The sequence below is a fragment of the Aspergillus luchuensis genome, chromosome 5 (genome assembly GCF_016861625.1).
Source record: "Aspergillus luchuensis IFO 4308 DNA, chromosome 5, nearly complete sequence".
Taxonomy (NCBI): domain Eukaryota; kingdom Fungi; phylum Ascomycota; class Eurotiomycetes; order Eurotiales; family Aspergillaceae; genus Aspergillus; species Aspergillus luchuensis.
Window position 1 is genome coordinate 4721903 of NC_054853.1, and position 27689 is coordinate 4749591.

The 27689-nt window shown below is 51.0% G+C and overlaps 8 protein-coding genes across 8 annotated transcripts; 3 read left to right on the top strand and 5 right to left on the bottom strand.

Annotated features, from left to right (window-relative positions):
- Positions 1-110: 110 nt before the first annotated feature.
- AKAW2_51545A (NADH dehydrogenase [ubiquinone] 1 alpha subcomplex subunit 1) lies at positions 111-669 on the bottom strand (the record flags this gene model as incomplete). Its single annotated transcript, XM_041691486.1, has 5 exons — positions 111-131; positions 188-282; positions 394-397; positions 458-550; positions 622-669. The coding sequence occupies 5 exons, from the start codon at positions 667-669 to the stop codon at positions 111-113; spliced, it is 261 nt and encodes an 86-aa protein (XP_041544966.1).
- A 664-nt stretch (positions 670-1333) lies between these two features.
- Positions 1334-4793, top strand: AKAW2_51546S (putative histone acetyltransferase; the record flags this gene model as incomplete). Its single annotated transcript, XM_041691487.1, has 4 exons — positions 1334-1824; positions 1896-1975; positions 2055-2102; positions 2170-4793. 4 exons carry the CDS (start codon positions 1334-1336, stop codon positions 4791-4793), a joined length of 3243 nt encoding a protein of 1080 aa, XP_041544967.1.
- A 2248-nt stretch (positions 4794-7041) lies between these two features.
- On the bottom strand, positions 7042-7356 carry AKAW2_51547A (uncharacterized protein; the record flags this gene model as incomplete). The annotated part of the gene is made up of 1 exon (XM_041691488.1): positions 7042-7356. One exon carries the CDS (start codon positions 7354-7356, stop codon positions 7042-7044), a length of 315 nt encoding a protein of 104 aa, XP_041544968.1.
- Positions 7357-13564: 6208 nt separating this feature from the next.
- On the top strand, positions 13565-15277 carry vosA (the record flags this gene model as incomplete). The annotated part of the gene is made up of 9 exons (XM_041691489.1): positions 13565-13614; positions 13706-13773; positions 13878-13947; positions 14013-14158; positions 14227-14311; positions 14399-14445; positions 14505-14613; positions 14683-15010; positions 15125-15277. 9 exons carry the CDS (start codon positions 13565-13567, stop codon positions 15275-15277), a joined length of 1056 nt encoding a protein of 351 aa, XP_041544969.1.
- Positions 15278-16307: 1030 nt separating this feature from the next.
- Positions 16308-19104, top strand: AKAW2_51549S (uncharacterized protein; the record flags this gene model as incomplete). Its single annotated transcript, XM_041691491.1, has 2 exons — positions 16308-16439; positions 16513-19104. 2 exons carry the CDS (start codon positions 16308-16310, stop codon positions 19102-19104), a joined length of 2724 nt encoding a protein of 907 aa, XP_041544970.1.
- Positions 19105-19205: 101 nt separating this feature from the next.
- NRK1 (ribosylnicotinamide kinase) lies at positions 19206-20438 on the bottom strand (the record flags this gene model as incomplete). Its single annotated transcript, XM_041691492.1, has 2 exons — positions 19206-20076; positions 20155-20438. 2 exons carry the CDS (start codon positions 20436-20438, stop codon positions 19206-19208), a joined length of 1155 nt encoding a protein of 384 aa, XP_041544971.1.
- Positions 20439-20636: 198 nt separating this feature from the next.
- Positions 20637-24528, bottom strand: AKAW2_51551A (DEAD/DEAH box helicase; the record flags this gene model as incomplete). The annotated part of the gene is made up of 3 exons (XM_041691493.1): positions 20637-23380; positions 23428-24331; positions 24454-24528. The coding sequence occupies 3 exons, from the start codon at positions 24526-24528 to the stop codon at positions 20637-20639; spliced, it is 3723 nt and encodes a 1240-aa protein (XP_041544972.1).
- Positions 24529-25340: 812 nt separating this feature from the next.
- Positions 25341-27533, bottom strand: AKAW2_51552A (putative HMG box transcriptional regulator; the record flags this gene model as incomplete). The annotated part of the gene is made up of 3 exons (XM_041691494.1): positions 25341-26825; positions 26876-27021; positions 27077-27533. 3 exons carry the CDS (start codon positions 27531-27533, stop codon positions 25341-25343), a joined length of 2088 nt encoding a protein of 695 aa, XP_041544973.1.
- Between the last annotated feature and the right edge of the window lie 156 nt (positions 27534-27689).

Below are 27689 nucleotides of genomic sequence, written 5' to 3' on the forward strand. Positions count from 1 at the left end.
TATGATACAAACAATCTTTCATTGCGTGGATATTTCTCTCGAAAGTAATGCGGCCGAATAAATAAGGAACATGCGGGAATAATGACATGACGTGTGACAACCCATGCTGTCTAGAAAATCCGTTTCTCGATCTGCCACAGCTTAGTATCTTGCTTCGCTCACTGCTGCTGATGGTGCTGGTGCGTACCTTCCAGGGGTTGCTGAGCTCGAATCCCTTGGGAGCTTCGTGGTTGCTCGATTGGCCTCGTTTCGTGCCCGTGATTCTCAGGTCTCTCTCCATCACTGGTAGGCGGGGGGAATCGGTGGTTAGTTCGCTGATTCTGGTTCAAGATTGGAAATAGGGGGATCGCCAATAGGAAGTTGCACGACGTCAAAATCGAGGTTATCACATACTTTGCTGTAAAAGAGTTAGTACGTCTGATCCCGGTCGCATCGGGTAGCTGGCAGGTTCACTTACTCTATCCCACTTGTCCTTGTTCCACCGCGGCATCTTGCCCTCGTTGTCCCATTTCCGGACCGCCCACAAGCCGGCACCGCCGACAGTGAACGACTGTGTCACGCATTGGTCAGTACCCGCCAAGTCGAAAACAATTGAGGGGAGGAAACGGTCGCTGGACGTACTCCGATGATGATACCAAAGGGAAGAAGAGCCTCAAATGGAACACCCATGATGACAGTAGAAGTCGAGAAGACCGGAAAAGAGCAATGCACAAGGCTCAATTGGAGTAGCAGCGAGGGGAAAGGTGAAGCTGGTGTGGCCGCGGGAATCCGCCGTTCGTCGACGAGGTCTGGAGGTTGGCCCAAAGCGGTTTAGGCGGGACGGCTGAGTCAGCACGGCCGTCAACCTCACGGGCAGGAGAAGGGGCAAAGAGGCCGCCGACGATTGCGTTGATTGCGCAAGTGGACTTGAGACGGCGTTTCCCTGGCTGTTACACGCGTCTACTTCTGCTTGATCCGGAGTGTCTGCTCTGTTTGTGGGCACGGTACGTTTTCCGTCCTGTCGCTACACGTGTTGCTTGCCATTGTCCGCTTCCCGCTGTTGCTACCTACTCCTCACTGACCTTGCTTGGAAAGCATGCGCTTGCTGTAGGGGATCGAAGCTTTCTATCTTGTGCGGATCTCCGTTTACAGTGTGTGGTCTTCAGAGCTGTGGCGCCCCTGGCAATTCGTTCTATGCTTCCCGATGCCCGTTTCACGCGCGGCACCAGATGATCGTCTACTTTCGCGGGGAGCCTGAATAGCCTCAACACCTGGGCTTGCCTTGTATCTCAAATCCCCGAATCATTATCTGGCGACTATTGTGACAGCCCTGGCGACCACCGTGACATACACTATGCCGGCTATTGTACCGCTGGCCAACGACGACCCCGGGTCGAAGACCCCGGCCGATATGGTGGACAGTGACCAGGATGCGGAAGGGGAGGAGGAAACGGACCTGTATCAGATGGATCAGCAGCTTCAGGATGCCGCGCACCGCGCTTTCACCGGAGAGGCTGCGGACGATACTGCGACTGGAGACCTTGGGGAGGATCAGGACGCAGAAGGGGAGCCGGATAACGAGATGAGTCTGGTCGGAGATCAGAACGATACCGAGCCGGTTGGCGCAGTCAAAGTGCCTCAGAATGGCCAGTCTGCCGACGACGACGATGCGGCGTCGGAGGCCGCTGATGCGGAGGCAGATCCGGCGTTCGAAAATCAGAGTGACAGCGACCAGGAGGCGCACCATTCTTCATCGAGCAGTCAGGAGTCGGATGAAGAGTGGGAGGGCGAAAGCAATGACCATGAGGATGCGGAGGCGGAGACCACGGTCCGCGGAAACTGCATGTGAGTGGGGACCTGGTCCATGCCTTTGTTCGACAATATACCCATGGAAACTCGGCTAACTGGTTGGACAGATTTTGTGGGCAGGATGAAGATAATGATCCGAGCGAGGAGTTTGAGGAATATTTGACATGCGCAGTTTGCGGCGATCATTGTACGTTGGGTTGCGGCCCCATCCAAACTATAATTTCCCCGGATATTGGGCGATCATTACTGACTCGGCAACCCGGCAGCGCATCGGCAGTGTGCCCGCGAGCAAAACGCACTAGGGGATGCAGAAGGTACGTTGCTTTTTGAAATAAATTGCCTCTAGAGTGTCCGAGAGTGTCTTTGTGCTGACTCGTCTAGATGCGAACCCCTGGAGGTGCCCGACGTGCGTCCGCGAGAAGTTGAAGCCTAGTGCGGAAGATGGCGCGGCGCCGCAACGGAAAAACAGACAGAAAAACATGCGCAAGGAGCTCCTGCCGGCTCATACGGGTGAAGACGGCTCCGATTTCCATTCAATCTTCAACACAGTCACTGTCAACGAAGAACTATTGAATAGCTCTCGGTCGCTGCGAAAGAGGAAGACTATGTCTCTTTCTGCCGAGATTGAGGAACATGCGCCGGTGCTTCGCAAACGCCAACGCCAGACGCCGTTGCGCTACGATCGTGCGGACTCTCGCGAACAGATGGCTGAGACAGCTGATGGCATGTCCCCGGTACGGACTCGTTCGCGACGTACGCGTAGGAACGAGCAAGAGCACTGTCGCGTGGTGTTGAAGCAGTTTGAGCGTCTTGTGATGGGATTTCGCCTCAACGAGTCTAAGCTGTCTAAGATTCTCAATTCTCGCAGCAGGTCACAGATGAGAAGCAGAAGGACCCCAAAGCCACCACCCGTCGCTCACGAGCCTCAGGCTCATTTTGCACCGATCACACCCGCCTCATATTACACCCCTTTTTATTCATTCAGCGACCGTGAGACCGATGAGCTGAAGGGCAAACCGTACGGGGGCATCCTGACCGAGACGGATGCGGATACCTCCAAGACATTGCCAACTCACCTCGACCGCGAAAGGTTCGAAAAGGCCCGCCAAAAAGCGGAGGAAGAGTGGCAAAGACGAGCTCTAGAAGCTGAGAGCACAGGGGAGACTGTACAGCATGCGTCGCAAAAGGTGTCCGGTCCCCCTTCTAGAATCAAATACATCAACTTTGGCGGCTACGAGATTGAGACTTGGTACGCGGCACCATACCCGGAGGAGTACAGTCGCAATCGCATATTATACATTTGCGAATTCTGCTTGAAATACATGAACTCAGACTACGTCGCGTGGCGCCACAAGCTCAAATGCCCGGCGAAACACCCTCCGGGCGATGAGATTTACCGTGAAGGGTCCATATCGATCTTCGAAGTTGACGGACGGAAGAACCCCGTTTACTGTCAGAACCTGTGCCTGCTCGCCAAGTTGTTCCTTGGTTCAAAAACACTCTACTATGATGTTGAGCCGTTTCTGTTCTATGTCATGACGGAGTTCGATGATTTGGGCTGCCATTTTGTTGGCTACTTCAGCAAAGAGAAGCGGCCTAGCTCGGCTAATAATGTCTCTTGCATCCTCACACTCCCTATTCACCAACGGAAAGGTTATGGGAACCTCCTTATCGACTTTTCTTACTTGCTCACGCGCATTGAAGGCAAGACGGGCTCCCCGGAGAAGCCACTATCTGATATGGGCCTGGTATCTTATAGGAATTACTGGCGTCTCATTCTATCTTACCAGTTGCGGAGTCAAAGGACGCCGCTTAGTATTACTGAACTATCTGAGCGGACCGGTATGACCGCAGATGACATCGTCTCCGGTCTGGAAGCTTTGCGGGCGCTTGTCAGAGACCCGGTGACAAAGACCTACGCCTTGCGGCTTGACTACCGATATTTCGAGGAGTGCATCGCCAGCTGGGAAAGCAAAGGATATGTCCAGCTTAACCCTGACGCGCTCGTTTGGACACCTTACATCATGGGTCGGAGCAACCAATCCCAATTCGATCGCGCCCGGTTACACGCCGTGGCACCCCGGGAGGGCCTGGAGGATGAAGAAAGCGAGGATGTGAAGGAGTCTGGAAACGAAGAAGAGCGTCAGTCTCCAACAGATGTGGGCGAGTCTAAGGAGGATGGCTCTGGTCCTCCGACCATGAATGGGACTGGCGACGTCGACTCCGAACAGCTTCCGACCGAGCCAGCTGGACCTCCTTCTACTGATATGCTTTCTAATGTGAACGGCTTCCGCCATCCGAATACTGCGTCGGCGACCTCGAGCACACCGGCCGAGTCCAATCCCGCTGGAGACGTCCCTGCCTGGAGATTTGAGATCTATCCTCCAGTGCAGGCACCATCCCATAAGAAGCGTCCTGGCCGACCGTTCGGCAGCAAGACCACCAAGATGGGCGGGACACCAGTTGCCGTTCGAACCAGTGGCCGCAATACCCCCAGACGAGCATCCGTTTTGACGTCCGTGACTCCTTCCGCAAATCCAGCTAGTGTTCGGCGCGGCCGTAGCGCGAAACTGATTGACTCCCCTGCGGTGGATTCTACGAGCGCAGAGCCGGATGGCATTGAGAACGAGCCGTATGATGATATGGAGAATACACCGGCAGATGGGCCAGATACGACGTCTCAGACCCATGTATCCACTGAACCCGAATTGAGTACCAACCCAGCTGTCGGTGAGGACGAGCTGCCCACGTCCAATGGCACTACGGATCCGGAGAATGAAGCGGCCGAGACGCCTAATGTCGAGCCTGTAACCCCTTCCAAAGGCAAGGGTGTGGAGGGGAAGCCCAAACTCACCAAGTCGGTTAGCCGCAAGTCCTACGTGGAGAAGCTTGAGCTTATGGTGCCTGCCGAGGACACCGCTCTATCGGCGCACGAGAACGGCGTTGCAGACAAAGCCGAGCGCAACGGTACCGACGCGGACGGAGACGCTGTGATGGAGACCTGAACCTGTGACATTGTCTAGGGTCTGGAGGTTTCGAGCGCATTTCCAAAAGATTTTACTATTCACGAGGCATTTCCCGGGGCGTTCTTTGCGAGTTACTATTGTTGGGCGTGGGGTGTTTTTGTTTCTTGACTCAAGTCTGGCTTTGGCTTTGCTTACGGGGATACACTTCATGACTTCACCTACTTGGCTTTGTCTCTTTCTGCCTCTACACGTCTATTTGTTCTCTCTGCACATTGTACCAAGCAAGGAGTGACGGGGTCATCCGGAGTTTTTGGGTTCGTCTCTTCCTTCGATGCACACTTCAGTACATTGCCTACCACACCATCGGTTTCCCAGGGCTGTTTGTTTCGGATCCTGTGAGACCTTCCATTTTCCCCCCTCCGTTTCTACATTACCATTCGCCCATTACTGCTCCATTTCATGTGAGAGTTTGATTTCATTAAACTTGGACGTCCTTGCCTATTGCTTCATTTTGTGCGTTTCTCATTCAGCCCTACTTTTGTAACGTAGCTTTTCTCCCACCGAGGATGAGATTCGATCTCAGACCAAATCATGATTGTCGCTACCTACCTATCTACCTATTTACCTGCAATTTACAAAACACTAAGCTCTCAAGTAGACATGACAAATCCATCCAAAACGAATAACAGTACTTTCCATTAACCACAACATAAACATCCAATTTACCACCACTACTACCACAAGAATCAATAGATAAGAAAAATAAAACATACAACCCAAACGAATATACTTTCCCTCCCAACATACATACCCAACCCAAGAATTGGAAAAAGAATGCGAGATCCGATCCCGATCCCTCCGATTCCTTCAGAAAACTCAATCTCTAACTAACTAATTAGCCACATTCTTACTAAATAGATACTACATAACTAAGTAAGTAAGCAAATAATTTGCTTGCAGCGCCACACACACACACACACCGCCATCGGAATTAGTACGTAGTGTTGTTTGCCCCGGAATGTGGCTGAAACAGCGATTTGCCCGAATGAGGTGCCTGTTCCGCTTTCGGTAGGTGGATATTCCTAGCTACCTTACTACCTTGCCGTATGCCGTAAGCAAATGCACTTACCGTACCAAATACTACTTTACATTTTGAAGTAGGATATTGCAAGCGGTTGGATGGTAGTACTCCATGCTATACTTAGATAGGGTAGAAGAGGGAAAAGTACAGAAGGTGTACACAGATAAGTAGAAGTAGTGAGGTGGTAATAGAAAAGTAGAAGTACGTACCAAATCAAGCAAGACTAATTCCTCCAATGAGAATGAGAAACCGTTTTTATTTTTTTTTTTATTTTTATTCTTATTCGGAGATAGACCGAGAGGGTAAGTATACAAAAAAAAAAAGGCAAGAAAAAGAAAATATCTTATTATGTAGTATAAATTGAATAAAATAAAAAAAAAGAGAAAGGTAGGAGAAAGTTGCAAGGCAACTTAGAGTTTGGCCAGGTGGTTCTTGCAGACAAACTTGCAGGTTGGAATTGGAGAGGATGAGGGAGGAGGAGAAAAAGAGTGGGTACTGAAAGGTTGCGTGAGAGTCGGTTTCCAGGAATTCATCCAGAGGTACTTACAGTATCTTAGGAGGAGTCGGTGCAGTGGAAAGTTTACTTTGCATTTACTTTTCTAGATAGGGAGTATCGTTTCTTGACTTTTTCGTGTGTATTTTTTTATTGTTATAACTATTATACTATTTTATTTAATTATTTTTTTTTTCCTGGTGAGGGGAGTACCTTCCCTGCATGCGTTTCTTTGTTGTTTTCTTTCTTTTTTGGCTCAGGAGGGGTATGTATAGCCCTTGCCTAGGTAGCTACCTAGTATTTAGAACTGCCCTTCTACTACGGAGTATCTATCATCCTGTAAAAGTGCCCAGTATACGGAATACTCGTCTCCGTCTGAATAAAAGAAAAAATTCCTCTTCCCGGTGGCTGAAGGCTTGAAACTTGGCGAGATTGACTCTCTACAAACGCCCCTCTCGGGCGGTGGCGATATACCAACAGCAAGAAGGAATGTGGCTTTGAGATCGGACTTTGGAATCTTTTTCCGAAGAGGAAATCCCGTTTGGGAATAGTGGTTTATTGATCTACTTACCAGGCCGGAGTACACAGTACTCACAGCGCTGCGAGGGGCGCAATGGACGGTTTCATTAAGACGAGTTGCAGTTGGAGAAAATCTAAAACCGTGACTGTAGAGTCGAGCCCGTTCGTTTCTCTCCTGATCAATTGGTAGGAGGTTACAGGTCATCGCGTTGCTGAGTGGGACCACGAAGCAACTCGACGGATAGGACTTTTATCAGTCCCCAGCCAGAATGAACCGAGGTGTGGCTCATGTGCCGAGCAGCTCCGGACTTCCTGCACATCGTACTTAGTCCTGTGCTGATGTGGCGATGCGGCTGGCATGTACAGTACGTCTGGGCTGCATCCATGGTGGTGATAGTGTCTGCTAGGTACAAGCCCCCTCCCCCGTGTGGTGCGGTGGAGGTGCTGTTTTGCATCCTGCGATCTTGACTGCATGTCTGATGGAAAATTTGGAATTTCACATGCCCCATTCATGACAATAGCTATTGTGTGGAGGGTTTGTGTCTGCGATGCGTGATGACGTTCGATTTGGGCTGGGTTGGCGGTGAATGGTGATATGGACTGCTCTGGGGCTATTTTCATCCCTTTCAGGAGGAAGCAGAAGGATATCGACTCATCGCTCCGGCCGAAAGAAGGGCAATGAAGTCACCATATCTGATCCTGGAGCAACGATAAGTCAATCAATCGATAATAATGGCGAGCCTGTCATCGAATCAATTAGCGGATGAGAGACGTCTTAGCCTGTCTGACCTCTCGGATTCTGAAGATGATCTGTCAGTTAGTCAGGAATTTTTCTCTCCGGACCATCCCCTCCTTCCCGTCGCCGTACTTCGTGCTATCATCTAGCCTTCTTTTTACAAATCACCCGGCCTTTCCTTCTGATGCTTTCTGATCGCTTCGATAAAGGCTTCCCGGGGTCTTTTCGGGGTCTTCGATAGGCCCGAATCCCTGTCCGGGCTCTCCTTAGTCGGACCAGCTGAGGCGTCGATAATTATTACTCGCGATTAGCGAAGGATTAGAATTTCTTTTGTGCACCTTTCGGTGCGGACGATGCAATGGACGAAGGACTATTCTGTGGTCTGAACCCCGGTCGAACCACGATCAAGAATTCTTGTTCCAGTACGGAGTAGTACTTAATTCATCAATCAAAAACAGGGACGGGCGGGCCTCGGCTGCCCCCTGGAGCTCCTGAAGAACCGGCGACGAGCGAACCCAGGAAGTTCTAGCCTCCAAGGAACATACCCTGGGTCAGATCTTCTTGAAATTCGGAACCGCCCCCAGATCCCGAATAAGCATAACTGTAGCGTAGTCTAAGCGTTGATGAAAGTCTGGTTCAGACTGGGGATGTTCGGCGGACCGCTGTCAACAATAACCAGGAAAGGTTTCGCTCCCCGTGCTAGCTGGAGTCTGGACAGAAAGGCAACCGCTTGGGTCCGCCGAACACTTCATCGTGCATTTGGTCGGTGTCCCCACCGGATATGTAAATGGTCGAAAGGGGAGAGAGGGTCAACTGTTCGATTGTCGAGAGACAAGAAAAGGAGGGGGGAAAAAGTGCGAAAAAAAATTAGTTCCCTAGTGTTGGTGATTTTGGCTCTCTTTTTTTCGTTTTCTTTTTTTTCTCTTAACTCTCTTTTCGAATCGTTTTGCGATTCTTTACCCACCCTGATTTTTTATCAGTAATTTTTTTACTCTCCTGATCCCTTTCGCTGCTGTCTTTTTGTGGTAATTTTCACCTCCCTTAATGGGTCATGGCGGTAGGGATTTTATTCCTTCAAACTAAGAACCCACAGTGGGCTTTCCACTGCCTGTTCGGTGTGTGTGTGTATCTGTGTGTCTGTGTGCGTCTGTGTCTATTCGCCCATTCAGCATCCATCAAGCAAGGACAATGTCCATCCCAAAGCTTCATTGTTTTGTTGTCATGACTCGGTAACCTCGTACACCATGCCATCAAAACGTGGCATTATCGGTACACTTGTGGTGTAGGAAATTTCCTTGACTCAAAGGCCCCATGGTAGCATCGCATCCGGAGACTTGCTGACAGGTCTCTCTGTCTATGGCGTCGATCAGGCCCAGTGTGTGTTTGTGTGAGTGTAAGTGTGTGCTCCGTACCCATCCACAAAGTGATGAATGGACTAGAGCTGGTCTTCCTTGGTTTTACTCCCCATTTTGCTGCCCCATTATACTCCGTACTTGTTTTTTTCTTTTCTTTTCTTTTTCTTTTCTCACCCCTCTCTTCTTTCCCCTCCCATTTCTGCTTACCTCCGTCGTCCACCGGATGGCTTGATTGAGCCGTGCGGCGGACAAAATAAGTCGCATCAATCGTTCAAAATCCTTATCAACCTTCTTCCGCTGGTATCTTTTTTTCCTGTCGGGGATGGATTTCGTTCCTGACTTGCAGGTACCATGTCCAAAGCTCCGCTATCCTGGACGTCTGCCCATCCATATCCTTACAAACTTAGGCATTGGTCTATGCCACCCTTGCATAGGGATTGCCAATCATCGGACGCATGCTTTCTGCTGATCCTTTTTACGTGATAATTTTCTTGATGAACCCCGGACTTCTCTCTGAGGTGATGCCAATCTCTTAGCGATGATAGTTGGGCGCGTCGCTGCGCTGAACGAAGAAATACAGTCTCTTTGGCAAATTCGATCGTCCAGTTGTGCTTGACACTTGGCGAATGGCGAGAATCGCGATTGCGGGCTCCTGGATCCAGTAGCTTCGCAGTTGATGCGGCTAGATGCAGCTGCCACTACCACCTAATAAGATCCAGGATCCGTACGCAATGCAACGCATCTGAGGGGAATGGTGAGAGGTTCCCCCAGGAACTCCCGAAAATAGAAAGGGTACAAGGGGAAGGGCAAACGGAAAGTTGGGAAAGAGAAAAAAAAAAGGGCCAAAAATCAGATGGAAAATCCAAGGGGGAACAGGCGCTGTACGGAGGAAACAAGGAAGCGTAATTCTCAGCCGCGCTTTTACACAGCGTGAACCAGGGACCCTCAGATTATGCATGGAGGAGCTGCGTAGTCCAACCAGATGGTCAACACTATTAAAGTAAGGTTAGCTCTTCATTGCTGAATCTCGCTTAGGCAATTGAGAGGGAAGAATTGCTCTCGACGATCCCTCTTTTTCAGAAACGACTCATGCATGCTTACTTTCTCAACGCCGCATCAGCCTAGTGATCCGATCTCTGGCGGCCCGGCTCTGCTGAGGGGTGAGCGCCCCGTTCCCCGAGATCGAATCAACCTTCCAGCACAACAGTATGAATGTATGGGCGGGACGCAAGCTCTGCGACCTGCGTGTCAAATTCCAGGCAATGTGATGCATCTCTCGGGCTAGGTCCCAGGAATGCAGCAGCAGCAGAAGCAGCAGCAGAAGCTAAAAGGTTGACTTTCGAGCCCGACCTTTTTTCCCCACGCCTGCACGTTGAAAAGAGGCCCACTCCCACCACCTTTGGTTTGACTATTCTCATTGTGATCGATTTCATGTTTATTTCTCTCTCTCTCTCTCTCTTTCATATTCCTTCTTTTCTTTTTTTTCCGGTTTCCGATCAGAGAGGTGGTGGTTGTCCACGATCGTCAGGCTTCCTTTCACTTGCGTGGTCGTCGCTGAGGGCATCCCCATATTGTGAACATCGCGGGGTGAAAGATATCAAGATAAGGGGTGGTCAATCCCGGTGTCGTACAAAAGTCAGTCCAGAGTGAAACAACCGAAGGTCGAAGAGAATAAATCCCCGAGCAAAGGGATTTGGAATTTGGGAATTGGCTGCAGCCTTTGCTGTCGAGGGGAAGAACGAACAGACAGGGGATGGGCCCTCGTGACACAGACCGGGGTTGGCAGCAGCAGCAAAAGCAGCAACTCCTCGTCGCCGTTCTTCTCGGCCACCAAACCGCTTTGCCTTGAAACTACCGCCCCAACTCTCTTCCTTTCAGACCCCTCTCTTCATCATCTTTGCGGTTCAATAGACAAGCCTGTGCGCCCTCTCCGAACAAACCCAAGCAAGAACACGCGACTAAAGAACGGGTACAGAATAGGTAGGCAGCCTCCAAAAGCCTCAGTATAATTGCTTGAACAAAGTTAATTTTGATTGACGGATCAGCTCGAAGTCCAACAAAGGGCTCAAAGGATATTGAGTGGGCCTTGGGGCCCTGAACCCCTCCTGCCGTCTTCTCGACCTTGGATCTTTCCTTTGTCTAGAAACACGGTTCTTAAGTGGATGACATAAGAGGTCAGTCAATGGTTCGTCGTGTCCTTGTGATGCTGTGTCGTTATTGATCATGGTAGCGGTGGTGGTGGTGGTGGTGTGAACGGAAGTGAGGTGATGAAGAGGGATGATGTTTACTGCTTGTGATGCTGACTCCTCGGCCGAAACGCAGAAAAACTTTGATAGGCGGATAAGTAGGAGCCAGCAACTGAAAAAGGGCGACGGACTAAAGGGCCTATCTATCTACGGATGAGCGTCGCTCTTCTCAAACCAGCGCAGAGATAACTGGCTTCTTCCTCAGTAGAGTGCTGAAGGAACGACGATACAGTACGAGTCTGACTGGAGACTTTAGACGCGCGCACCGACCAGCATCAAACAACTTCACTGGCGCCAAATCAAGAGCTGGAGACCCTGCGTGGCGCCTAGATACGGGTCTGATCACTTGCATAGCCGGCTCCATCTCCACGCGCACGAGACCACGCCGTTGCGCGTGTGGGTTGGGGAATTGCTCGGGGAAGGGGGTAGTGGCTTGCCGCAAACGCGGTGGATTTCGTGCCTAACTCGAACCAGTGGTCTGTTGGTTCTCAGGCGATCCAGCCTAGAAAGGAGGGAGGTAGACTTTGAGTCTTGTGCAGGTGGCCGCAGTTTGGATGCGAACTTTTTGTCATTTCCCCTCCCTCCCATTTTTCCTTCTCGGGACTTGCCAATGTGCGCATCATCTCCATGTCGCTGCGGTTCCTGTCGGATCGTCAAGGCTGATACAACACCCTAGCCCGCATGCCCAACCGTGGTTGAAGTGACTGGGAACGATACCATTCGACGGCCGAACAGTGGCCGGCGTTGCTCTGCGATTTCCGGTACAGCTCCACTAGGCCATTTGTCTGGTTCACCCTTCAGCTGGCTGTCCTCTTGATTTCCAGTAAATTTTTACCCTAGACTTCCTAATTCTGACACACCCTCGGGCACCACGCATATATTTTCGTGGATTTTTGTGCGTCAGAGACCTGTCAGAGGCGACTTTTGTTGACCCATCGTTCAGCTACCGTCTGATCGCTGGGCGGTGTTCAATCCCGCCACACCTAGTGCTCGCTCGCTTCAAACTACTATTTGCTTGCCTGCTGCTACTATTATTATTCATTTGACTTTTGGGCAAATTTTGTTTCGAAGGAGGGGCGCGAAAATTATTTTGTTTTCCGCTCGAGTTGGTCTGTGATTTTTTCCCTTAATATTTTTTTTTCTTTTCCTTCTCTACTCGGCCGCGCGATCTGTGACGTCTAGACCCGGGCGTCCATTGAATGACCCAGACAGACACCACGGTCGCAGCACAGCACCATTTGGATTCCCGGAATTTTCTTCAGGTGAAGGAGCCAAAAGAACTAGATTGGCCAGGCACCCACGACGTTTCATCCTCACGTGAAGAATATCCCTCCAAGGGTAAAAAAAATACATTACTGAAAAAGGCCTCGAAAGAACGAAAAGGAAAATTTTTTTAAAGAAAAAGCGAATCCTTGAATAACAAGCAAAAACAAGCGAAGAAGAACAAGACCCAACAACACATAAAGAGAGGGGAGAAAAAAAAAGGAAGGAAAAAAAGAGAAAACCAAAAGAGTTTAATCGGAGAAAAAAAAGAGTGAGAAGGGAAGGGAAAAAAAAAAAGCAAAAGAGGAAAATAAAGAAAAGTGACGAACACCCTTCTACTACTACTTCTACTACTACATTATTTCTCGAATCGGAGCCGCAGCAACAACAAGCAACAACAGCAGCAGCCGCAAACTCAAGAAGCTCTCTTCCCCTATAAGAGTCAAAAGAAAAAAGGCAGTCCAGTCAAAAGTGAAGAAGAAGTGGAAAAGGAAGCAAAGCAACTTACTTAGCAATCCACTTGGGTCGAATTGGCTGGTTAAGGTTTGTCTGGAACCGTGCTCGGCTGGCTCTTGCCGCTTGCATTCTGACGACACCATCCATCTTTTTCTTCCTTCTCGGCGCCGTTTTCGTACCGCATTCGCCTCATTGCAGCTTGAAAACTACTTGACGGTGCTACTGCAATTTCGGCCATCTTTCCCAGCGTCCCGACGCAAGTGGCAGCCCAGACGGTGTTTTCCTACGGATTCTCCACTCCGGAAGTTGGGTCGAAGGTCCAGCTCCAGCTGCTACGGACTGACTAACTAGTCAATCATACCGTCGTGTCCCATCTTTAACCAACCCCAACTCCCCTCTTTCACCCCCACCGTGTATCATTCTCTCTTCTAGTGCTTCGTCGAACCACAAGTCGCTGGCTGCTAGGTTCCAGAGACCCGAACTCTTCTTCCCTGCTGTTAATCCATCGGTTCATTCTTTGTTTCTTCATCATATCTCACTTTTCCCCTGGCCACCTTCTGTTGTTCAGACGTGGTTCACAGCTGTCCGTTCTTGCGGTTATCCGATTTGGATCCTTTGGCTCCCGTATTTGCTTAGGTTCGATCCTTGAGAGCTCGCCTTGATGAGTGCGTCGACGTTTCCGGACGCTTCCCTTGCCCGCGATTCTCAGAGGTTTGTCCTCCCCAGTTTGTTGGACCTCGTTAAAATAACTTCCCAACTCTTACTCAGCTACCCAGGGCATTCAACTGACTATGATTACCAGCTCCGACTTTGACCTGATCGTTCGCCAGCAGCCCAACCGGGCGCGCGTGGCGGGTGGGAAGGAGAAAGGTATGTGGAATCGCCCGCTTTGCCAGTCTCTTCCATTCTTCTCTTGAAAAGCAGCCCCCAGCGGACGAGCAGAAGTTGACTTGGGAACTGTTTCCCCGCTGCAGAGCGCAAGCCAGTAGATCCACCGCCGATTGTGCAGATTCGAGTGAGAGAGGAGGGGACCTATCTCGCGCAGTAGGTGTTCGCGCTTGAGATTTGTGTTGTGTTGGTGAACTCAGCCCACTGACAAACCTCGATAGGCATTACTTGCAGAGCCCTTATTATTTTATGTGCTGCAGCTTGTATGACGCGTCAGAGGACAATCCGGTTCCCGTGGCCCCGTCCACCGCTCTGACCGGCACACTGGTTTCGTCTCTCCACAGGTTGAAAGATGTGGATAATACTGGTAAGCTGGGTCCTCGAGGGAGCCTGAAAACAGGCCTTAAATCGGCTTACTGACTGGATCTGGATCAGATGGCGGGTTCTTCGTTTGGGGGGACTTGTCAGTAAAGATCGAGGGAGATTTTCGGCTCAAGTTCACTCTCTTCGAAATGCGAAAGTAGGTTTCCTTTTGGCTTCGCGGTAGCTCCCAACAAGCCTCTCCACAGCCTGTGTGAAGCGCATGCTGATTTTGCGGCGGTTAAAGGGACGTCGTAACCCATTTGAAGTCAATCATCACAGATAGATTTACCGGTTCGTTCACTTCCTCGCGAACCCCTGTTCATGAGAATACAGCTCCTGACCCCGTACAGTGTACCCGCCGAAAAGTTTTCCGGGCATGGCAGAGTCGACGTTCTTGTCCAGATCTTTCGCGGACCAAGGTGTGAAGTTGAGAATTAGAAAGGAGCCACGAACACTGATGTGAGTGAAGTAGCCCAGTGGCTGGGAAACCTGCGAGAAGTGGTTTTGTATGATTGACCAGTGAGACAGCAAACGACCTGTCCCCCGGCCAGAGGAGTATCCGCAGCCGATTCCGCGCTCGCCGGATCGTTCTTCGATCCAAATGCCAAGCAACGCGTTCAGCGCTTACCCGACGACGAGTCGGGATTACGGGTACTATGGACAGCAGACACACCCCAGTAAGCGGCCGCGAATGTCATCTATAGATCTTGGGACCCGGGGAATGTATGACACGGATGGGCGGATGCGTCAGATGGATACGTACCCTCAAACGGCGATCTACAATCAGCCAGGCGGCTACGCAACTCCTATGATGCAAGGCTACCCTGCCGGGCACACGGCGGTTCCAGATTATGCGGTTCGTCTGCCCGATTCGTTGTTTAAGAGACCGGCTTGAGAGAACGGCAGCGCCCCCACGAAGCGTCGTTTCCAGGGCCGGGGTTTTTTAAGCAGGACGCTAACAATATGGCAGATGTCTTACGGAATTCCGTCCTCCACTCAGGTACCCCAGATGCAAGACCCTGGGGCACACGGTCGATCCAGCCAGCAGGCCACGATGCAGTCCTTAGGAATGGTCAACGCGCCTGGTACTCCTGTATGGACTCCGCCTACCACCCGTCGTTAAGGACGAGAAGCTAAGAACCGTATATTATTCTGGATAGACAGCGGACTCGACGGGAGCAATGATGCCACAAAGCTACCCTCGTTCGCAATACCAGACTGGGTCCACAATCCTTCCTCCTTTGCAACAACGGAATCGAAATTTTGCTCAAGGAACCAACGGTGCAGCGGCACGAGGCTATTTCGATCAGTCTTCTCAAGCAGCGACGCCGATCCTTCCTTCACAACCTATTGCTGCCAATGAAGTGGACAGGTACGGTTCTACGCCTGGCCAGGCGTCCTTTGAGCAACCTGCTTCAGCGAATGGGACCCCGCGATAAGTGGTTTCGGAGTGCTTAGGCTACTATGGCTCGGTTGCTCGTGATCTTGATCGATGGTCGATTTTGCTCTGGTTGTTCTTTCTCTTTGCTTTTTACCTCCTTGGATAGACAGTTGGACGGGTGTTTTGCTTTTACTGGGAACAAGAATCGGGCTCTGGGGATAAATGGCGCCTCGGGGATTCAAAATGGGATAACCATACTACAAGTGTTTGATTGTTATTTCTATTCCCCGTTATTATGTTATGGTTACGGCTTTGGATCGAGTGATGACGGGATGATGGCTGGACGGTTGACTTCGATGTACATATTAACTTGACAGAATTTGACTTGAGATGGGTAGCTTAATGGTTATGCTGCCACTTCTCGTTATTATTAAAATGGTTAATCCCAGAACAATTCAGCTGGAGTTATTCCTTCCAGCACAGAAGTTATATTCGCAGACTAAAGGTGGGCTGGGCTGCCTGGGGATAGGCCGGGTGTTGCCTTCCTTTTTGGGGGAGCTTCCCAACTGGAGCGCAAATCAACCGGCTTCTTCCCCTCGTTAAATCGTCGCCTTCACTCTTCACTCCACAGTTGCTAGCATTCACTCATTTAGTCTTGCTCCCATTCTGCTCTTACAATCATTCTGCTTACACGCAGCTGTGTTGTCGTCCGCTCGAGTCTGCTCTGATATTTTTACCTCAACGCATCGTCAAACCAATCACTCTTCTGATCATGGCTTCTTACGAAGACGAATTCCGTCCAGTATCTCCGCCGCAGGCCTCTCTGGAGGTCTCCAACCTGGATATTCGAAGTACCTGGAGCGGCAGCCTAGATGAGCCCGTCAACTGCAGAATCTCTATGGTGGTGAGCTGAATACATCCCTATGACTGTTCTTTGTCCATTGCTCATCGAGAAATTTCCCCTTCGTCGAACTTAGGCCCATTGCATCCCCAACACGCAGCTGTCCATCTTGAATGTCAGATCTACCGGGGTTTCTATCGTCAATACACAGTTGGTTCGGCTTCAGCCTGACCAGTATAGTGATGGTACTTGGTCAAGCTCGAGCTCCCCTTCCAGTCCTTTGTTCGCCTTTTCTTCTACAACAACAGACTCTTACCCAGCACATTCTCCAATATCTGGTCCAGAGCTTTCTGAGGGACATGTTCGCGCAAATATCGAGAATTCGGCTCGAGATTTAGTATCCTCAGTTGATGGGACTGCTGGTGATCACTCTGATTGCCATATAGGAACCGATCAGCTGGGTCAGCCTTCGGCTCATACGTCATCTGTATCCGATATTAGCGATGAGTATACTAGGATTATTGATGCTATCAAGCAGCATAATCTGGGGAAAAGAAGTGCTGCTGCCGCAGGCCTGACGGACTCTCCGCCGGGCTCGGATACGGAGGATCATAGTAGGAAAGCTACGCGGAAGGATCATATTACCAACATCAGTCCTGCAAAACCGGAACATAAAAGGGAAATACTTGAGGGCTGGGCAGACCACGATAGACACCCAGTTTCCGTTGCGAAGGAAAGGCACAATGATCCGCCCAGCGGGGCCCAAAGTGACCATATAACACAAGATATTTCTTCCAGCAGTATGCACCATAAGGGTATAGCCAGTGCTTTTGAGGTCAAGGGAATAGCAAGTGATATGCAGCTCGAAGCCAGTGATGCCTGTGCTACTCTCGACTCATCACCAGCGCACCCAGACACGGCCGAAGGACCAGATCGTAGACTTAAACGGCCAGTGATGGAGCGGTCCAGCTTCGGTGAAGTCAATGCAGACTTCTCTTCAATTGATAAAATTACATGGTTACCTGAGCCTTCACATGAAGGTACCGTAAAAGCATCCGGCAAAGTGCGCAAAGGCCCCTCCAGGAAACGTTCAAATGCGGGCTCATCACTGTCCGTTCCAGCTGTGAAAGAAGCGCCACTATCCATTTCCAGCCCCAGGGAGGCATTTATGGTAGCTGATAGCGAACCGAAGGAAATTACAGAGCCTCGACTACTTCCAAAGCTCACCATACCGCAACCTTCTCATGAAAAGACTACGGACGAAAAGGGAACCTCCACACAAATCGATGACGAGTCACGCTCGAATGTACACTGCGAACCAGTTTTGACTATTGACAGTGGTACTTTAATAGTCAAGAATCCTTCCAAACTTCAGCCAGGACACTACAAGTTCATTGTTACTGTATCCGTGTCCCTGCGGCAAAGAAAGCAGAGCGGATGGAATGATTTAGTAATCCAAGGCCTACCTAAGTTGGTAACTGGCGAGTTTGGGTACCTTCTCTTTCTCATGCCAGAGGAACATGGTCTCGAGTTCCGCACCACGAACTTACAGAGACATAAGGTCGTGGAAAATTGCTTCCTGGGTGAGTTCAGCTATGCGGGTGACCTTGTGATCCCGTTGCGAAGGTGTGACCGGACATTTTACGGAGTTGTCAAGGACTTTACGGTGCACCAGGAGATCAGAGCCGAATATGCAGTGGCCTCTGCCAAAGCTGAGAGTCCGCCAGAATTGCAGGCAACATACCACGCCGTCTGCTCTGTCAGACTGCACAACCGTTGCTTTTGGGCCGAAACATGCTGTCTCATTCTCTCTGTCGACGGGGGTCCAGATAGTGTTTACCGCAGTAACCTTGATGCTCAAGAAAGCGGTCTAAAGATGATCCATATTCCAGCAAGGGAGAACGTCGGTATTGGCTCTGCTTACCTACAGATTATTTGCTCTCCCCGAGATCTTGAACTGTTCTGTGTGAACTGGACAGTTCGGCTTCCCCAACACCAAGCAATCAGTTGGCTCCCACGAATTTATCCGGGGTTTACCAGCCCGAGTGACCGTGTTAGACATCACCTCCGACGAACATTCGAAAAAGTGGAGGCTGTATCAGTCTCACGTATTGAGCGTTCTCGTGGCTACGAAATGGAGGAACCGGGAATTGATGGCTCGAAGAAGCCTGCAGACAAAAGTGCCGTTGCTGTTGTCGCGGACCTACCTGATGAGGACAAACAGCCATTGGATGGTTGCACAAGTGAGAGCATTCCAAGATCAGATAACATTATACAGAAGATGAGACTCGTCTTCATATGCGCTCTCTATGTTCTGGGGACCATTTTAGCGTTCTGGCTCAACAATACCATCATTGATGCTGTGGCTTCGCCAACTAAGGCAACACCCACTGTTGCCGATTTGGCTGCGGAAAGCCTTAACATGAGTCAACCGACGACAGTACGTTGGCCAAGCTACATCAGTCAGCCCGATATGTCATGGGAAGGCAATTCTAAAGATGATCCAACGCCAGGAGTCAGTATTTCTGTGGAGGCGAACGAAGAGGTAACAATGGTTGCTGAGACCACGAAAGTGGGCCACGAGTCTACGAGGTCGGCACCAGCTGCACCGCAAAGCCCTGAGTCACTGCAATCTGAACATGAGTTGACTTTTCGGGATAGGATTGATTACTGGCTTGGATGGCGGGGCCCAGTGGAAAGCGAGATCCACGGCGAGACTGTCGCATAATAGGAAAGATGGAAAAGAGGAATAGGTACTGATATGAATGAAAAGGGAGTGGCTTCGGGGAGGTACTCTGTGTAGTTAGGTACTACAGATGAACCAGGTTCTCATTGTCCTTCTGTTTCCGCAATGTGTTTGAGTACTTCCTCGACCGCCCACTCGAGAATGTCCGTCATAGACGCCTCTCCCTGTCCAGGAGCCACCGTTACACCCGCATCCATTCTCAGATTCACTCCCTGTCCCACCAGCTTGACCAGCTCCTGCGTGTCCGCATTCCTCAACTCCGCCGACCCTTCGTCCCTCTCCGGCAACAACAACCACGCATGATCCTGCACATAATTAGGCCACACAATATCATCAACATACCCCGGCGGATCCGTCCAGAAATTCTGCGGCGGCCGATCATCCTCCTTCTCCAAATCCACCTCCACCGACCCTCTCTGCGGCAATTCCGTACCCCCACCACTATCACCACTCTCACCCTCACTACCCTGATGTACCGGCGCCGGCCCAATAGTCACATACCCACTCCTCCCCTCCCTCCTCTCCTTAACATTATCATACCTCGCCGGCAAAAACAACCTCACATCCATCTTCTCCTGCACCTCCCTCAACCCATGGTCCGGATCTTCCTCCTTGGGGGGTGCGAAGAGCAGAAACCCCTCCAGGAAGACGATCGTCCTGACACCATCCCCATCCCCATCCTCAGAAGTAGAAGCAGAATTGACCTTAGTATCAAGAAAGTACCCAGGAACCCGTTCCCTAACCACCTCCCTCATCCGAGATACCACCTCCTCTGACACTCCGGACTCCGCCACATCATTCAAATCTTCCTTTGACCGTAGGCGCGGAGGCAAGTGTCCGTGCGAGTGGATGTAGGATAATGCGGCGCTGAGGAATGGGATGTCGAGTGCTGAAAGCGTATCCCAGTTTTGGATCGAGGTGGTGGGGTTGCGGGGGTGCGGGATTAGGGGGATTCTATTATATGGTTTTATCAATTTCAATTACTCACAGATTAGGTTGTAGGGGGTAAAGGACAACAGAGGGCAATCGTACTTGTCATCTGGATGGTAAAAGTCGTCTTCGTGGACGATGAATGTTCGGAGATTCGAGGTTGTGTTTGTTTGCGGGGTTAGTTTGGAGAAGATGCGTTGGAGGAGTCGAGCGAGGGTCGTTTTGCCGCTGCTGGAGGGGCCGGAGATGGCGATTATGGTTGTTGTTTTCTGTTTTTGAGGAGGAGGAGGAGGCGGCATCTTGGGTTGGGATGTTGGGGGGTGGGGATTGGGAAAGGAATGAATGATGAAGGTGAGAACTGAGAAGACGTGATGTGATATAGGCATGGTGGGGCTGAGGTGGGTGGTGGGGCAGTCTTATCTGATCGGAGGAGTGTGGTTGTTTTTTTTTCCCCTTATCGCACTTTGGTTCTTACATCCATCGTAAGGGATTGAAATATGCGGTAGCTTACGCTATTCGCTATATGTGTGTATGTGAGAATCAGGGTATAATTGATATCATTTACAGTCATCTACGTACAGCAGTCATGTTTGATTTGATATGTCAATCAGGACATGCCCCTCCGAACCAGATACCCTCTTCTTCCCCGGTTGGCCTGCTGCTTCTGCGCCGTCCGTGCTCGCGTGAGCACTATCCGTTTCTACCACCGGAAATGGCGAAGCCCGAGGAGACCGGCTCCAGGCTCGCGGAGGTGTCATGAGGATGCCGTGCGGCGAGAGAAAGTCCAGACCAGGAGACGTGGACTTACGCCTCTTTGGCGTGATGAGATCCGGCTCGTCGGTGCTTTCGTCTATATCCACGCTTCTAACATGTTTCCGCTTCCGCGGGTTGCTGCTGTGATCCGGTAGTCCCGGCCTGCTTGTTGTTTCTTTCTCCTCGTCATCGGCAACGGCAAGCTTGTGTCGGTCGAATAGGCCAGCTGGATGTTTCAGGAACGCGCCTCGGGTGAAGCTAGAGTCTTCGGTTTCGGGCATGGGGATGTAACGCTCGTTCTGGATTATGGAGCTCATGGTGCTGTCGTCTAGGAGGTCTCGTTCGGCGTGGTGGATCTCGCTGTCTGTCATTGCTTTTCTGCGCTTCAACATCTTGTCTTCGAGGGTGTCTTTGAGGACGAGGGTCTCGACGAACACGGGGCGGGTTTGGCCGATTCGATGGGCTCGTTTGATGGCCTGGCTTTCGACGTTCGGTTGCCAGATGGGATTGACTATGAAGACTCGGGAGGCGTTGGCGATGTGCAGGCCGTGCGATGCCTGGCGCAGGTCCATTAGGAGGACGCGCACCTCCTCTGACTCGCGGAATAGGGCGAGGTATTCTGCTCTCATGGTGGGTTTGAGGGTGCTGGCATAGATGCGGAAGTCTATACCAAGGAGTTCGAGGCCTTCGGCTATCCAGAAGGCGGCGTTGTTGTTGTCGTAGAAGATGATGATTTTTTCGGTTTTGTGCAGCTCGGACACTTGGTCCAGGAGGTATGTTAGCTTTGCTGAGGCTGTGGCGACCAGTTTGGTTTGTGTGAGAGGGGATTCCTCCGGTAGGGTCTTGAATAGCCCCTTGGTATATGTCTTTTTGGGTGAGTTGCTCTTGACAGGTTTGTCTGGAGTGGTCTTCTTGGGACTCAGATTGTCCCCTTCTCGCCCTGAGAGCTCGCGACGGACCTTGATCCCTGCACCGGCAAGCCCTTCTGCTGGGTCGTACGTGTTCAGGTGCTTTGTGACGAATTTCTGTGCATGCCGCGCCTGTGTGATGCCTAGAAGAAGTGGCTCTTGGTGCGCAACCGAAGAGTCAATGGCCCACATACTTCGAGCGTGCTCGGGAAAGTCCTGGATGAAAACGCCGAGTTCATGCATCCTCTTGAAAGCACGCCAGCATCCAGATGCTTGAGCCTTTTGTGCAATTCGAACGCCTTCGCGTAATGTCTCTATGTCCTCTTTGCTTGTCTTGTCCCCGCGTAATTCCAGATGCTTCAGGGCGATGTCAATCGTGGGAGCAATATCGTCCGAGCCAGCCCACCAAAACCCTGCTTGACGAAGGTTGTTGATTACGGTGCTAAGGTGCTTGCGGTTCCGAGCATGGAACATGTAATCTTGGTCGGTGCGCTCCGAAGTGACGGCATTGACGGCCAGGCCAAAGATAAACATATTCAAGTTCAATTTATCGTAGAAGGTAGGCTCCAGATGAACGACCTTGTTATGCAGTCTTGGTAGAGGAATCTCACTGTGGATGACCTCCAGACGGTGTCGCACAACAAGACTCTGCAGGGTAGCCCGGAGAGACTGTGCTTTCCGTCGCCTGCCATCTTCGCCGATGGGCTTAATGTACTTTGTCCAATTAGCCGGGTCGCTTGTTCGAGGGTTAGACCACGGCTTCAGGTCGAGGAAGTCAATCACGATGTATCGTAGCTTGTCGAGATCCTTGAGCTCACTGTCCAAGGCGTTCCCGGTCTTCTTTCTACCACGAAGCACAGTCGTAGTAGCCTCAGTCAGATCAGTTTCGCTAGTATGTGTCTCCTGCGAAGCCAGACTGACTTCTACCCCATACAGCCCGCTGGACGGAGTTCCAGACACTATCCACCGACGCTCAATGTGAAGCTGACTCAGAATATGCATCATGGTGGTCCGATTACCACTACCGGCCACATTGTGGCCTTCATCGACGATGATCCGAAGCCAGTGAAGTTTCGTCAAAGGGGACTCTTCCGGCGTAAATGAAATACGTCTGTTATTGACCACCTCGCCCGCCTCCTTTTCGAAGCGAATTCGCGAAAACAGAACGATGTCGTACTGCAATAACTCATCTGGTGAAGGAGTCTTGTCAGAGCTGTTCCTTAGTACAAGCACCTTCAAGCCATTGGTGTGTGCCGAAATTTCATTGTGCCAGTGGTTGACCAGATTAGGGGGCACGATGATCAACGTCCCCGAACAAAGACGGATTTGCTGAGGCGGCGGTCTAGGATACGCCACTCCACTTCGACCTTTGTGCCTTGCCGGTGGTGGAGGTATAGTATAGGCGCCACGGTGCCTCTCACACTCCATAACACATCGCTCATAGAACGTGCCGTAGTATCCCAGAGTGTCGAAGTGGGTCTTCCAAGGCAGTGAGAAGCGGCCAGCTGTCGCCGCTGCCATCTCAACGAGACTCCCCGTCACCTGTCGGATGGGGTTCTTCATCTCCTGGTATTCGAGCGGTATTTCGGGGAAATGACCACGCGTTGCCAGGATTACAGCCAAGCAAATGAGTGTCTTGCCGCAGCCCATGGTTTCCGCAAGGATACCTATACCCAGTCAGACAGCCGTTCACGCAAAATCACAGACAGCATACCTCCACAAGCCTCCGAATACATCTTCTTCTCCCGAAATATGCTCCCCTCTTCCTTGTCGTAGTAGTATTCCTCGCCTCTAGGGCTCTTAAATGCCTGCAGCCGCGGATCCAGCACCTGCGCAGGCTGCGCTTCCCGCTGGACCATAGTAGCAGCCGAACGACGCTGGTAAGGGTACAGAGGCGTCTTGAGGCCCAGCACCCCAGAGTAATCCTGGCCTGATTCCTCCTCTCCATGCGCAGTTACTGTAAGTAGCTCTCGCATCGCTCTCTTCGCATACGCATTTCTCATACTATCCAATCGGGGTTCCGGATCCTGTAGCGTATTGAAGATATACCAAAGAGACTCGTCCTCCGGACTATCCATAGGGTGATCGGTAGCCTTCAAATCTACTTGTATACTTCCATTCCATGCTTCGTCTGATCTGTCAATCCTCATCATGACTGCCTTGAGTGCGCGCCTCAATGCTGTGCTCGAACGCGGTATGGACTTGCGCCCGACGTCGTCAGGCAGCACATAAACGCGAACGCCACACCACGACGATTTCTCCGCGAATTCTATCGTCTCAGTCCATATCCAGTGGTGTCTTTCCAAAGCCGCGATTTCCGATGCTGGGAAGTTATCCGGTTCGACAGGGGCTATGAATCCGTTATCGTAACTTCCATTGCGCCTTCTCAAAACACCAACGCCAATATAGTTATCCAAATTTCGGAAAGCCTCGCTTTTTCCAGACTGAGTATCCCCTGCGACAGGCTTCGACAACATAAAGTGTTCCGATTGAGGCGTTGCGGGCGTGGGCGTAGAAACCGTAGTTACGGTAGTCTCCGCGGAAGAATCGGGCCCAGTCGAGTTAGGAGCATCATCATCTTTCGCAGCCATGGCACAGCTCAATTCTGGAGTTTGTATCTGCAGATATTGAAGCAATAAGTGAGCATTAAGCCTGTCAACAGAAACGGGCAGTTTCGCGAAGCAGACATCCAGCGCAATGTAACTTGAATGCTATCCTCACATAAGTGCATATAACATACCTGTTTAACTCCAGCAGCATCATTTCCAGACACCGCAGTACCATTACGTATCATATCGTCATCAGTCGCTAACATATCGTCCGTATAGGATCTGTCGTTGTGCCCCTTTGCCGTCACGGAGGCTGCATGAAGAGGCGATAGCCTTTAGCGGGCAGCCCATGCATTCGATCAGACTCGGTCGTGGTGAAGATATCCACAGAATTCAAATTTGAATTCCGGGGGAAGCTAGCGCAGCGCATAAAACCGAACTGCCCGCCCTTCACAAGACATGTCCAGTGAAGGATATGCGCTACAGTTTCATTCATCGCACCGCGCATTCCAGGGTATCCCGATAAGCCGGCAATCATCGCCATGGTTCGCCTGTGATTGGTCTGGACTGGTCACCGCCCTGCCCTTTACCAATTTAGGTTATATTAGGAGGTTTCTTGAGGCCTTAGGCAGCGATGTGGATTGTCCTGGATTATGGGGGAGTACTATTGATGGCCGGCTGCATCGGTGGGTTATTACTAGCTTGTATGGTATCCAAATACAGTAAGTCTTGTCAAGTGTTAAGATAGAAGCAATGATGCCTGCGCCTTCGTGCATAATGTCGGTAAGCAGAAACAACATTGTCGATCACAGACATATATTATCCGGAGCTGAAAAGTAAATCTACAAGAAAAGCCTCCCATTTTCACTAGCCACAAAACCCCGAACCAGACAGAACCCCTGCAGAATAGGCTAGAGCCTAGAAAATGATGTCGAAGAGTAATAAAAAAAGGAAGGCAATTTATGAAAGTGTAAAACCCCCATATGTCCGGAGAAGAATGTCAAGAAAAGACAAGAAAAAAAAAGAACATGCGAGCCTGACAAAGCTGGCATATTTTGGGTAGGATCATATTACAAGCTCATTGGGTGAGGAAGTCCTCAATTTCGAAGCCGACTCTCTTAAGCGACTTCTCCTCTAGTTCACTCGATGAGGATGCCAGTCTTCGCACCACAATGGTTCGCGCATCATGAAGACGAACTTCCACGGGGTTACCTCCAAGACGCTCTAGTTCGTCCTTCTCGCATTCTCGGATGTACACGGTTATGTCCGGTCCTACGCACGCACGCCACAGAGATGCCATCCACTGCCAGTGGTCAAGTGGTGCATACGAGTCACCGATTGGGACGGAGCAGGCAAAGGCATCCGCAGTCGTTAGTTGGTATCGTGGAACAAGTGCGACAGGCACGGGCATCGTAATGGAGCCCATTCCGGTAGAGACTGTCGACACAGAGCTGTTGTCGCTGGATTGCTCCGGAGAGTTGATCTGTAATTCAGCAGTCTTGGGTATAATAGTCCGCGGTGACACTCCTGGCGTAGACTCTTCGTCGACTGACTTTGGCTCCGATGATGCTCGTGAAGGCTTCACGAAGCTAACTATTTCGTCAGAGATGCGGTGCCAGGAGGAGATGATGTTGAGATAATCGACAGTTGCGTCACCCATTTGCTCGGATTCGGAATAGCTCTCACGAGACCGAATCTCGGGTCCTCCGAAGACTCGGGTGAGATATCTGCCCTCCTTCTGTAATGTGTTGTTCAGAAATTCGACCATCATCTTGACAAGAACAGGATCTTGTCCATCCACAGCAATCACAGCCCCGCGTCGGAACGAAGATCCGTCATGGTATGCTGGTGTTAAGGGCGGTGAGATCTTAGCCAGAACCTTTATCTTGTTGAGAAATGGGATTGTCATGACCGTCGCTTCAATGCTAGACCCATCATGCGAATATGGAGTCGTTGGGGTGAGAGTCCCGGGAACATGAGCAGCTGTTTGTAGCGGTGGAAGTTTCAAGCTGGGATCCGGCGGGGTATACTCCTTGACATTTCGGCCGGGCCGTGGCTGCTGTAGCGGCTGGTATAGACCTCGTGAGTCTGCTACTGCCGAGCGAGGTGTGTATGGAGATGCAGGATATGAAGAATCTGGACTCCTTTCACGGATGTCGTAAGGACCAAGCGGTCCCAACCGCCTGCGCTTACTATCTGGTGATCGGCTTCTGCTTTCCACAAAGTGCTGGCGAGGCATGCGTGATTCTCCATTTCCGTTAGGGATGAGCTTGATGACATTAGGAGCACGGTCCAGATCTTTGGCTCGACACTGGCTACTGCGTGCTGAGAAGACCTCACCAGGTGCCGACTTTCCGCCGAAAAAGGAGGCCCTGGGTGTATAAGGAGTCTCTGGTGATACCGGAGGGTTCATCACACGGCCTCCACATCGGCTGCAGACTGTAGAGCCTGGAGGGTTATGGCTGATGCCAGATGCTCCGCTCCGGAGATTGCCATCCCGACCGTAGCGACGAGGTTGATAGCGATACTCTGGGTATTGTTGTTGATGCCGAGCTTTCTCCTCCTGTCAAGGGTTAGGTGGCTTGAGAGTCTCATAGTATACAATGTGCTTACCTCTGCCAGTGCTTTCCACTCGTCCTTTGTCTCCTGTGGTAGTCCTCTCCATTGCTCCCCAATTATTTTGGAGATTTCAGGATTGGCAAGGCCTGGATTCTGCGCGACCACTGCAGCCTGGTAATGTTGGCGGTATAGGATGAACGCTTTTACCTGTTTGTCAGCTCAAGAAGCAAATCGAGTAGATTTCAGGCTGCATACCATTCCGGGGCCTAGGGATCTTCGGATCCGGCTGACAGAGGCAGAACTGTGTTGCCGACTCCCTTGGGGTGGGAGTATTGGACGACTTGATTGGACTAGATGACGACGACCGTTCCGACAGAGATGAGCGTTCACGAAGAGGAATAGCCTTGGTAGGTAGAAGATTCGCGGACTCCGGGACCTCAATAGCAGAGGCAGCGTTGGAGGCGACTTTGTTGAGAGCCACCTTGTTTCGATTCAGAGTGGTCAGATGCACCGGAGGCAGTGTGTCAGTGAGTCGACGATGACCACTCAAAGCAGCAGTGTCTAGATGACGGTCCATCATGGACACTTTCGCGACGTCGTCATTCATGATCTTATGCTCGAGGAGGTTACTAGTAGGCCGTGACAGGGGAAGATGGTGAGAGCTGTCATGGTGTAGAAGAGGAGGCTTGGGCAGAACGCGATCGTAAGACATGACATTTATTTTATGGAGTAGAAAGAGCAAAGGGCTTTTGGGGGGGACAGAGAAGTGGGTGAACCAGCAGACTGAAAGGAAATGGCGGGCAATGAATAATGAAAGTCTGCGAGATGGTGGGTGAGAAATCGAGGTTATAGAGAGAGCCGTGGCCCT